Source organism: Empidonax traillii, unplaced genomic scaffold (assembly GCF_003031625.1).
Source record: "Empidonax traillii isolate 1590-97213 ecotype Southwest subspecies unplaced genomic scaffold, ASM303162v1 scaffold114:size1751661, whole genome shotgun sequence".
NCBI lineage: Eukaryota > Metazoa > Chordata > Aves > Passeriformes > Tyrannidae > Empidonax > Empidonax traillii.
In genome coordinates, this window is record NW_020955307.1 from 360,271 (window position 1) to 375,656 (window position 15,386).

Here is a 15,386-nt window from a genome sequence, read left to right on the forward strand (position 1 = left end):
CAGTGACTACTGTATAAAACAAGCATAATTTATGCCAGTTTCTCTGAATCAGTAGCAGTGAATAGTAAAGTAGCTGACATAATATGTCAAAGCTAAATAGCAAGTCTATCAGATCTAAATCAACTGTGAAGTAAAATCACAGTATCAGATATATACCTCAAATAACAGCATTTGGATTACCATTTATTACATCCCTGTGCTCTGAAATAGCTACAGGAACATTGGCACTAACAGAGGTCACTAAATGACCTCTCACCACCTCTCACCAGTGTTTTCTCACCCAAATGGTTTTCAAAACTGATTTTGGCTGCTGAGAAGTCATATATAGTATTCTACCTTTTCACCAAGGCTTCCTGATGGCCCAGTTTCTCCAGGTAAGCCAGTTGATCCCTGTACAAAAAGAAAGCACAAAAGATTAGCACAATGTACTCCAGTGGTTCATGGCTGACAGTTCTCCAGCAACAGAGCATGCCACATTTCTTCATCACAGAGAACCCTCAATCCAAGCAGAAGGATCACTGAATCCAGACACACCATCATGGTTACTGCTAGAAAAGAAATTACAGCAACTTAATCACAATGCTACGCTACCCATCTGCCCCTGAGCTCAGTTTTGCACTGTTAGAAGTTTTACAAACATATAAATAAAGGTAATAATTGCTCTGCTAGTGCTTCAATTTGACCACAAATTTCAGGGGGAATAAATACAATGGAAAAAAGTAAAATCCAGTCAAAACAAAAATTATATTGGCTCAGGTGCTGTCAGAATTTTCCCTTCAAGAGTTGTCGCCCCAAATGCCTTTGAAGTCAGATGGCCAGAGACTTTCAGTCATTCAAAAATGAAATAACTCTCTCCTGAGGCTCTCCCACAAATTTCCACTGGATAGAACAAGTACCACCATACGGGATGGGAAACATGAGAGGAAGAACTTTTAAAAAGCTTATTCACAGTGCTTGCAATACCTAATTTACTATGAAACCTAAGAGAAAAAGAAATTATGCAAGTCAAAAAAGCATAATAAATTGAGAATGAAGTAAAAGCACTTAGTTCCCAGAGTACATTGCTCTTAAAAAATGGTAGAAATGTGAAAGCTCCTAGTACTGACATAATACCCAACTGCACTGTGTCTAAAACACTTTAAAAAGCAAAAATAAAATATAAATTCACACATTGGCATTGCTACCTCTATGCGCAGGAAGAAACTACCTTAAGTAGCACCACACTGGTGCTTACGTGTGATTTTTTTTTTTATAATATAAAAGCATTACTTAAAAAAAAATGTAGCTTTTATCTGTATTATTTGAATACAGTTCAGTCACAAGTATTTTAACAGAACAGGTGCAAAGCAACTGGATCTTGGATCTTTTCTTGGACCCCTAGCTACTCTGGAAATCCCACAGTTTATTACAGTGAGCCATCAATACAGCTGCCTTTGAGGCTGATAATACTGGCACAAATTACTTTTTGGAAGGAACTAAAGAGATAAACAGGCATCTCTATGGCTGCTGGACTGATATATTATGTGTGGGAACCTGTGTATTATATGTCAGAACTGTGATGTCTCTTGGCTTGGCAGCAGTCAAAGATTGGTTCTGGTGATACTGGCACCAAGGCAATGGCCCAGACGTCACTGGCAGGAATGAGGGACTTTCATGATGAACTCTGAGAACGAGAGCTACCACTGCTACCTGTCACAGCCAACAGTGGGCCTCAGTGCCAGGCAGAAATCTGTGAGACAAAGGATTACCCTGTAAGCTTGCTTATCAAGATAAGAGGTATGGAGGTACGGTTTCAAAATGCTAAAGACCAATCACTGTGATTCTCTTATTCCAGAAAGGGCAGAAGACATAATCAGAGCCAAGGTGAAACTCAGACCTATTCTCTTTCCACAGAAACACTCCTATCTCCCAGCCAATGCCACACTGTTCACGAGACGGAAGATGTTGATCAGAAAGACGGGGAGTTGTGGCTTGCACCAGCAGTGAACCATTTACTACACAGCCTCTGATCAAGTGTTCTTTTCAATTTAAAAGTACTGTCTCACTGACTTGGTTGCTCTAGGCTCAAAGAGCAGGAACGACTAGGAAGCAGTGACTGTGAACGTGCTGTTATATCATGCAGCACATGAGGGATAGCCTATGACACCTTCCAGAGCGAGTACAAAGGTTGGCTATTAAATAGAAAGTTTCCTATACACTAGGCATTCCTCAAAAGAAAGTAGTTTAGTAAAGAAAATTTACAAGAAAAAAAAAAAACACACACACGAAGAAGGTAGATTTTCATCAATACAAATAATGTAAAAGAAACTTGTCATAGCTGGAATTGGATATGTACAGAAAGAAAAAAAACAGCCAAGATGATTAGAAGCGAAGCCAGTGAAACGCTTCAGAACTTCAAGAGGTATGAAGGGGAAAAAAGTTCACGACAGGTTAACTGGTCTTCCACCTCTCCATTCAAAACAGAGGGAAGTGTCTGAGACTGAGAAAAAGATAGGGCAGGTATTTACAGAGGCAAGAAAGGAAAAAAGCTTACTTAAGAATATAATTTTGGTCCTTAAAACACTTACTAGCATTCAGTGAAAGTCAAAAAGAGAGCAAAATATCTTGTCTCATCAACATATTATCCATAAAGTGATGTTTTCCCTACAGACTTTCTGTAAAGTCATGTGGCTCTTTAAATCCCAGATTTAGATTGGCTTATTATAGAAACCAGCCACTAAGACTACATTGAGATTTCAACTCTCTCTCCTTCTTATGTAAGAGAATGAATATTGTCCAAAGCAGATTTCTTGAATTAGTGTCTTCCAGCATCCCTTCAATCCCCTGGGGAGCAGTGATGGATTCCAAACATAAAATTGAATGTATTAGAAAACAGAAAAGCGAGGCAAAAATCCCTGAAGCACCTTATTAAAAAAATAGTAATCAAATTTACAAGGATTTGTGTAAAAGCATCTAGTGACAATAACAGCATAATAACAGCCTCTTAGAAACCTTCTTGACAGGACCATTTTGTGAAAAATGAATCAGAGACCAGATCTCACAACTAACACATGCCTGAGAAAGACAAAATCATCTTGCCAGGGCATATGCTCTGTGTTAGAAACTGAACCACAGTTGAATAATTGAAAACACATCGTACACTTAATGCAAACCAAAGTATGGAGTAATCCATTGAAAAAGCTGCTAGTGAGAAATGAATATTCTGCTGGTTCCAAACATTCCTGTGGAAGCAGTTACCTGCCAGGTTGTATGTTAACATGTTCTTCCACTGTAATTGAAAACTGCCCAATTTACAGTTCAGCATTTTCAAACATTTATTTAATGAGATGACATAAGTAAATTTATAATATTATATTGCCACACTAATATTTTTCTATTAACTTATTTTGCAATTTCAAATTAACTGCAATAAATTTGTCCTGAATCTGTGCTGAATCACTTCACTTCAAATCCAACATTTAGCAATATCATAATCTCTGTCTGCTCATTAATATTCACATTTAAGCATTTCTTTAAGAGTTCATTGGCTTTATACTTCAAGAAGGAATTCATACATTTGGCACAGTACTCAAAAAAATCAAAATGAGGCAACATTTAGGACTGATTTTAACAGATCAAAATCTACCTGAAGATCCTTGAAGATTCAGGACAGTTTTCTATCTTAGAAAGACAACAAGGCTGATGGACAGGAGGAGGAGGAGTGGATCCTCTAACAGCCAGTTTCTACTTTTTCATACCCAGCTCATAGATAAAAAAATACCTCTACAACTCATAAAATTACAAAAAATAAAGTTCTAAGAAATAAGAACCTAAGCTCTGATTTGCTAGCCAGACTTAATGGCATTAACAAATACTCTTAAAATAAATCCATCTGGACCTGAGCATTGTAAGACACAAACCCTGGATCTATTCACACATGCCTCTAACAGATGTGACCCAGATCAGGCCTGCAAAACAAGTAGGAGGAAAACATAATGCAAGGTTTACACTGGTTTCCATTTGAAAACAGAAAAGTGAAGCAAAAATCCTGGTGTTCGGGCTCCAGAGCAACTGCAGTAGAACAAAAGGCAGCTGATCTGTGAGAAAGGAGGGCTCATAGACAGTCAATACCTGCCATGAAATCCAAACCCCTGATAGTTGTGGATTTTTCATTGAACTTGTATAAAATCAGTGCTTTCAGGATATTGCTGAACAAAGACAGGCTTTTAAACCCAACTTCTTTCACCAGAGCCTTTGTGTAGATCACTTATTACTCTAACAGTTGCAGGTAGGAACTGAATGGAGCAGCTCTTACTTAATATTCTGCCCTTAGATGAAAGAGTAACCAAATTGGCTTTTGGTTGGGTCGATTCAAGCTCATAGTCCCACCTCTAAACTTAAAAAACTATTTCCCACCTCATAAGCACAGTTCTAAAAGTGTTATGAAGTGACCATGAGATCTGTAGCTGTGTTACCCAGGATTATGCTGGGTGAGTGAAAATGAGTTAAAATCTATGATTTGATACTGCCAGTGAAAAAGGTGAATAAAAGCAAAGATGCACCACATTTGTACCTTGCAGCTGATATTTCACGCAATTCTTTAAAGGACTCAGAAATTCAACTACCTGAATATTTGAAAAGTAAAATGTACTGGCACCATCACTTAATCTACAGCAGCTTAAAGAAGAAAATAAATGAGTTAAATTTTGCTTCTAGTAATACCAGTGTAAAGTAGGGTAATTCTGTTTGATAAAACTATGCAGAGGATTGTTTGCTGACAAAGTGGCAGCAGGATGTGCTCACTGGCAAAACCTTAAAGTTAGATTTAAAAAGACAACAAGGTTGATGGACTGGAGGAGGAAGAGTGAATGCTCTAACAACCAGCTTCTGCAGGTGCCATGTACAGGTATTATTCCTCTAGTTGAAACTAGATGATGACGAGCACTAGTAGCAAAAAATCCTTCAAGAAAAATGAGCAACAGCTCGATAAAGCTAACCTCCATATATTGTAACCTCTTTCCCCACTCTTCTCAAGAGAAAGACTGGCTGGAATTATAGTATATCAGGTCATCTAGGGTAAAAACAAGAAGCACAACACAGACATGGTATCATTATTACCATTCACTGTTAAGTCCTTCATAGAACTTACACTAATCTCTATCCTGCTGGTTTCTGAAAGCAGCTAAACCAGTTTCTTCTTCAGAAGCCCTTGGCAATGCCCCATGCATTCAGCAGTCTTTGAAAAAAAAATGGCTTTCCTCAATTGACTTATCTTTTGGCCTATATCCCCAAAGCCCAGACTTTTTCATGATAATTCAAAGAACTCCTTCTGTTGAGCATCCTGAAAACATCAGTTGAAGCTCGCTCAATCTTTTCTTCAAGTGAAAGGACTTGCAGTTTCCATTGTCCCTAAATTATGCATCCCTGGTGCCTAATCCAGCTAATTTTTATCTCTCCAGGAGACACAGTAACTGCTTCATGGTAATTCTTCTCATAAACAGCTCAGCTCCCAGGCACATGGTCTGACTGCAGCATTTTCTTGCTGTTCACAGACTCTCACTGACCATTTGCAGCCTGCTCTGGAGCTGCCACTGACAGCCTAAAACTCACTGTTTTCTTTGCTGGACTGTAATTTTTTTTTTTTTTTCCAGGGGAAAGCACTTTTCATTTCAGCTTGGTTTCCTTCTGTTGTTTCAAAAACTACAACCAGGCAAACTTGCTGACATGTAATTTTTGAAGATTATTTTTCCAGGATTTGTGTTAATGAACTCTGCTTATCTCTGTTTGTCCTTTTGACACCAGCGGCACATGCTGCAGCTGACAGTTCTATCCATGTATTCTGCCTTGTATATAAATGTCAGTAATTTCTAATTCAGAAGTGTATGGGCCACAGGCTGAATTTCTGTAATGGAGGTGGCGAGGAGAAGTAGGAATTAACTTGCTCTTAGTTGTTGAGAGTGGCAAAGTCTGGGTAAACACTAGCATTATCAAACACTAAAACAATCCTGATAAACAACAGTTTCAAGTTCAGATGAGATAAATTTTGTGTCACAAAAGATGAGTAATTAATAATTTTCTTAAATCCTCCCTGACATTTTAACAGACAGATCATTTGTATGAGATGCTTGAAGATTTTTTCAAATATTCGCTATCCATACCGGAGAGCATCTCATCTAAACATACAAAATCCAATTGCACATATCAGCAAAATGAGATTTTCATCCTCCAAAATGTAAGGAGAATTTTCTCAGTAGCTGAAGGGGTTGTTTCTTTTGGCATGACTTCCAAAAGATTTTGTCTCTTCAGCAGTGTACATCTGCTCTGCCTGTTAATCCTTACTTCTCACTATCTTGACCAATCTCTCTTCAGCTGAACCCGATGGTTCTGCAGTTAAATGAATATCTTGCAGCAAAGGGCAACTTCTGGATTCTAGCACAGCTCTGGGCTCTGTTGAGCCAAGCAGCCCCACCTGAACCTGCACCCCTTCCCCTTTAAACAAACACAACATATGCTGTAGCCAGAGAAATAGTTTTTGTTGTAGGACTCAGTTAAGAAATAGCGTCTGAGGTCTGACTTTAGGCACATTCCTGATCTAGTTTTAAATGTGTGTCATTTAAGCTTATGAGCACCCTGAACATTTTATAAATTTTATCTACTCTGTTTCCACAGTGGACAAGTATCCAGAAATACTTTGGCAGAAGTGTGCTCTGAAGAATCATCAGCTTCATGTGACCTAAGAAATGTTGGATGGTGTGGTTTCTAGCCTACTGACAAAACTGTATTTCAGGACATATTCCAACTTAGTAGACTGAATAATCAAGTGTTATAGTCCAATCTCCTGCTGTTGAAACTTGCCTGTTTGTGCAGAGTTGCCATCTGTATTTTTCTAAGCAGACATTAAGCAGGACTTGACCTGGGAAAGCTGCTACAGAGAAGAAATAACTATTTTGGCACCTCAAACAGCAGTGGCAGATGTATTAGTGAAAGTCAGGAGATGAATGAAAGCCAGGAAAAGTAAGAAAATAGAAAGAAGGTAACACTTCAGTATCAATAGCAGACATGAACATGTGCTTCATGGCATAATTTGCTATAAGCTCAGCATTTACAGGATTTATTATTGCAAAATTTCTACTTTGGACAGATTATTCAGGTAAGTTATCTTTGGGAAAACTGGAATGCTGGTGGATTGCCCATTGCTCAAAAATGGTATTGTATATTTTAACCACAGGCTTAAAAGTATGCATTATATTCTCTAATTTGAAAAACTCTGTCAATAAAGAAAATTAATAAATAGCAAACCAAAAACAAGACAAATAGAGGGGTTGGTGAAGTGGTGGCACAGAAGGGAAAAACCACACACACAGAATTTTATTAGGCATTATTATGAATTTTTTAGTAATTTCTTTTTCCCTTTGCCTTTACTATTAAATAAATTGTACAGTAATTGCACATTGTTTAGTCCTGTTTGTACAATTCCTCCTCATATTTAGTGTCACCAAGCATCTGGTAACACAAAATTCACAAGGCATCAGAAAGGACAGATCCCTTACTCCATACCTTCTTTTGGACTCCATCTCAAAATCTGTCCCAGCAGTTGGTAGCACTTGTACTTTGTCTTCTGTTTTTCCAACTTTTTTTGGTTTTGTTTATTTGTTTTGAGTGTGGCATGTTTGATTCCAGATGGTTTTGTTTATTTTTTTTTAAGTGTGGCATGATTGATTCCAGAGATATCCTGGAGTCCTCACTCATGCCATCAGAGCCAATACTGGATACCGGGGAGCGGATTTATCTGTGAATTAAGAAGTTTGCATTCTATTTGCATGCCAAGGGAAAGAGAAATTACTTGTTAACAAACAGAAACTGGTGAGAAGCTGGAAGTAAAACCTGCATCCAAAGCACACAGAAATGAATATTTTGCATCAGGACTCACATCTGGAAAAGTGTTTTCTGCATATGAGAAAAACCATCCTCTTCCTGCTAATAATTTTCAATTTTTTTTAGGGAAAACTTAATTGTTACAGATTTCAGTGGTGCATAAAGTGAAGGAAAGGGGTTTTGAAAGGTCTGAGGAGTTCTGCTGAGTGTGTTTGAAAGACTGTCTCCTGCTCTTGGTGTTTCACCATTGGCCTTAATGACAAGATAACATATATTATGTTACAGGCTAAAAAAAATGGAATTCCCATGGAATAAAAGCTTCATCTTCTGCAGTACTGGGCAGAGCTGGGTAAAGCAAGTGACATGTTGGCAGGGAAACACTGGTTGCATGGACAGGAGATTATATTACTGTGTCCCAGTACTGAGTCATTTCTGTATCTCCCTATAAAAGCAAGGCAGTGTTAGGATGCCCCACTGCTCTCGATGACATGCTCATTCTCCAGTACTCACCTGTGTTTGCCCCAATCATCTGGCAATATAAACCTCCTCGGATTTTCCAAATGCTAACAGGAGGAAATGAATCTATGCTTTGCAGCTCTGATTACAACCTAACAAAAGGAAGGGTTTGCTATCCATAAACTACTGACCAAAGCTATGGATCAAGTGGCTACTGAGCATATTCACTACATTTAGAGACATTCTGGATGACTTCTAAGAGGACCTTATGGCATGTCATGGCACTACTGGTACCTGTCTAGGCAGATACTTTTAGCTGACTAAGTCCAGCTTCTCAGTCCCTTTCCCCAGAGCACAGTCTTCAGAAGCACAGAGGATCTGGACTTAACTTACAGGCAGTTTGTAAAATTTCAGCAGTAACCAATCATTTGATGAGCTGTCTGAGGCACATCTCTTGGTATTTTGCAGACAATGGTGAGCTCACTCTGACTACCAACTAAATTGAACAGAATTTATAGTTGTAGAGCACTAAGCCCAAACCAGTGCATAGTATCTCTCCTCAGCAGATATTAACTCAAGAGATAGAATCAATATACTTGTATTATACGCAACATTTGGGTTATTCAAGCATGGGCTAACAGGTTCACATGTGCTCATAAATCCCAGACAAAAGTTAAAAATTCAAAAGGGCAAGGAATGAAATTAAGCAGAGAGAATTTTGAGGCAGTATGTTTAAGTGACAATTATCAATTAAAAATGAGCCTACAGTGGAAGAACTGAGAAAGATAGGCCTTTAAAAATAAGATCTGTGGATCACAAACTGAATAACAACATACTACTGTAAAAATGAGCACATATATTCAAGAAGTATACATCTAAGAAGCAATTTTTCCTTTCTCTCAGTACCCTGAACAGTTTGGGCAGTAAGCTGGAGCCATAGATGTTTAGATGAATTGGAAATAGGCTATAGGAGAGTTAAAATGTGACTTACATTATCTAGGAAACATGAAAGGCTAATTGAATTGGGACCATTAAGCCTGAAAAGACAGAAAGAAAGAAAGGAGGCGGCACACAATAACAACCAGCCTATGTAAAATGCTGTTTCCAGCAGAAGGGACTCAGGTTACACAACTGGAAGAACCTTTAAAAAAATAGAGAAGCCCTGGTCTGCCTGCAGAGCTTTCATTCTTGGAGCTTTTTAATAACTGGCTAGCCAAATATTTGTCAGCAATGATATCAAGATAACTGATCCTGCCTAGGCAGTAGAGGATGGACTACGTGCCACCTCAAGGTCACCTTGAGCTCTGTGATTTTATAAAGGGTAAATAGAACAAATCTGCAAAATACTCTCAGGCTAAATGTAGCCTCTCAAAAGATTTAACTGCAAAAGGGTCACTTATTCACTTAGGCAAATGTGCCTTGGAAAATCCCTACAACAACCTGCAATGTTCACACAACATATTAGGAAAAAAGCAGAATTAATTCAAGAAAATGCTTAAAATGGGAAATTTCTCTAAATAGTATGATTCTGAAAAATGACAAAGGTATAACTACCATACTACAGCTTCAAGGACAGGCAAACTTCACCAGAAACTTCCTGCAAGAAATTATTCATTCACTCTCAAATAATCACAGAACTAAAAATCAAACCAGAAAGAGAATTCAAGCTTACTGCAACACCGCTTTTTCCAAGGTTTCCTTGATCTCCTTGTTCTCCCTGTTAAATATAGAAAACAGATGATGTAGTTAATTACAAAAGTAATTTCTTTCATATCTGTATATCAAAGTCCTCTATTTTCTTAGGAACTTCTTTATTTTCTAAGTTACATCAGCCAATTTAAACTTTAAAAGCTAAAATTAAACAACCAATAAAAAATTTTGTCAGTGGCTAATTTTGATTTTGTAAAATGATGTCCTAATGTATTCAAGACTTGCCCACAAAAATGTAAACTATGTATTAAGTGCTCACTAAATGCATTAAGTTAGCAAATACTATAAACAAACTTTTTATTTAAATCTTCCTTTCAACAAATTACTTTCACTATTTCACAACTGCTTCAAAGGTAAATGTTGCCTGTGCACACCATTGATAACTGTAATTTTGTTATGAAATACTAGGAAAATTGACATTTGAATGACATTTGAATACACTTCCCCTTCTCACCCCCAAAATCTTGGAACTGTCATTCAGTATTAGATTAATTCTGTTCTCTTTAATAATGCTGCAAGTCACGTTATATAATTGGAACATTTTTTTGCTTTTTTACAAGTGGAAGCTGGGTATATATGCACTATTAATTATCTGGCTATGACTATAATCTCAGTTATTCAATAACTAACAAGCAATTATTTGCATATTGTTTACACAGATTGCAGTTCAGCACTGAGAAATTCTGCTGTCACTGGCTCCTCTTTCAAACTGTAGCACTTCATCTCATCCCCACTCACCCCTCCAAAATCCTGCCAGTGTAAGAACTGCCCTGAGTCCCCCAGAGTTGTCCCCAGGCTCAGGCACCCTCACATCCCCAGGCAGTTAGATTTCATTTTAGCAGGCACACTCTTTGTTCACACATCCCTTTCTCCTAGAGCTACACAATTTCCTTCTTTTCCAAAATGGGATCTTGCAAGCAAGCAGAATCACCAGTATGATATATATTGATATTATATGGAAATGTGTACTCATACTCTTTCATTGGTATGCCACTGTATGTGGCAGTGTATAACTATACAGTTGAGCCTCCAAATATATTCTACTTTATACACAAAACCATCACTTACCTTTAAACCTTCTGGTCCAGGATCACCTATATACCCTTTCTGTCCTGGTTTTCCCTAAAACAAGGATTAGAATAAAATATTGTAAATATTTTATTTACAAATAAGGAAAAACTATCACAGTCCGAGACTGAAATCGTCTCAATTTCACTTTGGAAAAACATTAGGCAGATAAGAAAAAAGGCAAGGCCATGTTCTCTCTTGCTAATTCCATCAGCATAGGGAGTCACGCTAACAGAATCCGACATTCAGACTTCAAGGACTGATGTCATAACTGCCCTTCTTTAACCAGGCAAAATCAGTTCTAATATCCTTTCCTCTTTATTCAGAAAATAAATGATGAATTTAAGCCTCATCTCTCTCCACTAGCACTTTGCTGCTGATAGTTCTTGTTGCTATGATACATTGTCAATAACGTATTGTTAGCTGGAAGAAATACTGCAACATCAATCAGAGCAGGAGGCCACAAAGTGACAAGATCTTTGAAGCATTTTATAACGTGCATCCCTCCCTCTGTTGTCACTCCTACAGATCCCCAAAGACATACAAACCACAATGCTTTCCCTCTTAATTTTCAGCTAGATGTTTATAATGTAATTATGTCTCCCTTTCAGGGGGTTGTTTTCCTTCCAGGTGTACTTTACTTCCTCTACAACATCAAGCATAGCCTAACCCTTTGGTCATCTGGACAGCACAGTTTTCTCCACTTGCTCTGAGGAAAAGGCCCTAGTCCAGAAGCAAAGGTCCAGTGGACTGGATCTGGCTCTTGAGCAAGTTCCTAATGAGATGACTGAAGGCTGACATCTGGAGAATGAAAATTAATTCAACATTTTAATAATTCAGTATCAAAAAGGTGCAGATTTCTGCTAAAAGGAAATTATCACCTGCTGTTCCACCAAAATAAATAGTTGCAGTCCCCAGAGTCTGTAATGAGAGCTTTCCATTCCACATCGGCTATCCTGAGACGTGCAACTAAAGCAATAGGTAATAAACAGATTTCCTAAAAAAAGATGGCATTTTTTCATTTGGTTCTTTTGCTTCAACTCCTCTGTGCCTGTCTTTCAGAGCATAACATGTGTATTAGTTTCTGGGCATCTGAGAAACTCTCTACATGGCTTAAAATCATATTATCTTAGGAGGTTCCATGACTTCTCATGTTAATCCCTTTCTATCTCTCTCATTCTCTCTGCCTACCTGAGTGACTTCATTTTGCCCAGCAAAAATGCTGGATATATTTGTTATATCCAACAAATAACACCATTTTAGGAACATATTTTTGTTTTTGCCAATGGCACATCCAGGAATGCAGGGTAAAAAGACCACAAAGAGAAGTTCTGAGAGATCCAGACAAAGCAAGTCATGTCTTCCCACAAGGTTCAGCAAAGAATGAGTGATGGACTTCCGCAGGTCACTACATGTTGTTTAACTACTTTGCTCTAAAGAACTTTAGGGTTTTTCTAGACAGCAAGACTATAACAAAATTTTTTCAAGTGAAACTCATTGAAAGAAAACTAGTGGCCACTATTAACTACCTTGATAACTTTAGTCCTATGGGAGCTGAATTGGAGTTACAACTTGTAAAGATTTCTTGGCTCATTCCCCATTTATGTACAAGCTATGAAGGATACACAACAGATAGAAGCTGATCAGAAAATGGAACAAGTGTATTTAACTGGTAAACTGATTTGAAACACACAGATTTCACTTTAAACAGAAATACAATACAATTATATACAGAGTAAAAGCCACTGACAGAAGATTAAACTAGGGATAGTTACTTTTCTGCTTGCAAACCCCTGAGAAAATTACTCTTCCAAGGCAGGGTAATCCCAAAGGAAATGTCTGTTTCCTAAAACAGAAATCTCAAATTATGTGATCAGATTAATTTTGAAAACCTCTTCCAAAGTTCAAACAGACTGAGCTCTGTGGAACTGATATATATGCTGAGCAAGCAGGGGAGCATCCTTAATTTAATCTCAAGTTGTTTTAGAAACATGGGAATTTCTTTTCAAGTTGGGACCTGAGAACCAGGGTCCAGGTTCATATTCACTTTCTGTTCATCATCCATTGCAGAGAATGATCTATTTTGATGGCACACTGGTCAGGCGGGTCCCAGGGGTTTTTGGTCTTTTGCATGCTTTTTTAGAAACAAGGGCAGGGGAAGAGAGGAAATTTAGGTGAGAATTTATGGCTGGCTGCTTGGTACATGCCTAAACCTGAACTGAAAACTGCACAATAGAAGAGATGAGGATTCCAGAAGCTCTAGAAATCTGCTCCATTACTGCTTAATGAGAATAATCAAAGGTGCACAGTATATCACTGGCAAGGGTACTTTACCTAGTTTAGACTAAGCCTAGAAAAGTCAAAGTAACAGTGGCTGAGAAGAGGACTAAGGTGTTAACGTGTTAACCGTGCCCACAAATAAGATCCGTAAGGGCATGAAGCAAGGCTGTAGTGAGAAAGGCACAGGCAAGATTTTTGGACAGAACAGTTAGACATCAGAAAAAAAGTCTGTAAAACAGGCAAACAAACAAAGCAGACTGATGAGGAGAATGAAGAATCCTCAACTCCTGAAGGCTGCAAAACACAAGTTAAACACATCTATCAGCTAAAGCCAGAGCTGACAGCTGATAGTGCCGTGCCCTGGGGCTATGCATGGCCAGACCACCTCTTCAGTTCCCTCTCAGAGACCTCCTCTGCCCCCATGGCTATTTAATTAGTGCAGGGACAACACAATTTTGCTAGTGTTTACTTTCAGATGCAGCATTCACTCTGTTAAGCTTCTTCCAAGGAAATAGGAAACAAAGCCTGTTTACACAAATGAATGTCAAATTGCAATTAAGCAAGCATAATTTAAAAAGAAAGATGTGTTCAGCAGCTTATTGACTAGCCCTGGTAAACTATGTCAGATTTAACAACTTCATGATTGTGACTCTCTCCATTGTAATCACACAGTCTGTGTTACATGTGGGAGTGAAGTAGCAAGGACAAGCAGAGATGGGAGCAGAGTTCAGAGCAGCAGCCAACAAGTTGGTCTGGAGCTGTGAAACAGCTGGAGCCAACAGAAGCTAAAGAATCCAGGCAAAAGCAGATGGGCCCCTGGATGAGGAGGAAAAAGAGGCAGGGCTGCCCATCAAGCAAAATTCCCTTTTCCCCTACCTCTCATTTCAGGAGGGGATGTTAGCCAGCAAGCTACTAAAAAACGTCTGGAGACAGCAACCCTGGGGCCCACCTCGGATCCACACACTCGTCTCTCAACAATTTGCTGTGAGAGAGAGAAACCAGAGAGCCACAAGACATGCCAACGGTGTGCGCATCTCCCATTGAGAGAAATAAAAAACAAAATAATTCAGGTCAAAGTGACCCAAAATAGATTAAAAACATTTCAGCTTGCTAGGTTACACAGAAATTCTTCCTCTTGGGTCACTTTGACACCAGCTGTTGGTCGCCTGTGCATGCCTGGTGACGTATGGGATGTGAGAGTAGGTGTCTTATTGCCCATGAGTCACTACAACATCTTCTTTTCCAATTGCCACAGCACAACATGGGGTTGCTTTCTCGCCATGAAGCCCTGCCCAAGGAGGAGATTCCAAGTATGATGTAGCCAAAATAAAAATTTGAGGTTCTCAGCAGAAGCTCAGAGAGATTCAACTGAATATTGAACTAAGTTATAGTGTTTTGAAATTCCATTTAATTTTTTGCATGTTTTCCTCATCTGAAAAACAAGGAGACTTATGGGAAGGTTTTTTGTTTGGATTTTTCACTTGTTTGTTTTGTTTGGGGTTTGTTTATTTTAACACCTAATCTATGTGACAAATAAAGGTTTTAATATTATTTCTGACATAAAGGAAATTCCCAGCTTTGACTAACTAATAAGCAAGAAAAATGACATAGATATATATTCACTTTAAAAGCAGGAAACAGTGCAAAAGACTTTCTCAAGTTCATACAAGAAATGGGAAGTCAACCAGAATGAAGACCAAGCCAGCGATTACCACAAATAAGCAAATCAAGTAAAGGTAGAAGATAAAATTGCATTCAATAAACTTAGTGACACTCCTGTAATCCCTAGTGCAGGTCAGTATTCATTTTAGCTTAGAATATTTTTAAAAATAAGCTTCCAGGTTACTAAAATGCTCTGGTATATTTTTAATAAGTAACAAAGAGATTGGATGTTAGTTTTAAAAAGGTCACCATAAACAGGATTGTGACATTCCAGCTTTCATTTTTTCAGTATCTACCAAGGTTTCTTTTTTTTTTGTTGGTGTGTTGGTTGCTGGTTTTGTTGGGTTTTTTTGGGT

At 38.2% G+C, this 15,386-nt stretch overlaps 1 protein-coding gene across 1 annotated transcript in view; it reads right to left on the bottom strand.

The window, feature by feature from the left end:
- The window catches only part of COL24A1 (collagen type XXIV alpha 1 chain), a 128,432-nt gene that overhangs the window by 45,522 nt on the left and 67,524 nt on the right, over positions 1-15,386 (bottom strand). The window contains exons 23-25 of the mRNA XM_027882935.1: positions 11,089-11,142; positions 9,983-10,027; positions 337-390 (exon numbers count right to left, since the gene is read on the bottom strand). Coding sequence (XP_027738736.1) covers positions 337-390; positions 9,983-10,027; positions 11,089-11,142 — 153 coding nt within the window. The remainder of the gene's footprint in view (positions 1-336; positions 391-9,982; positions 10,028-11,088; positions 11,143-15,386) is intronic.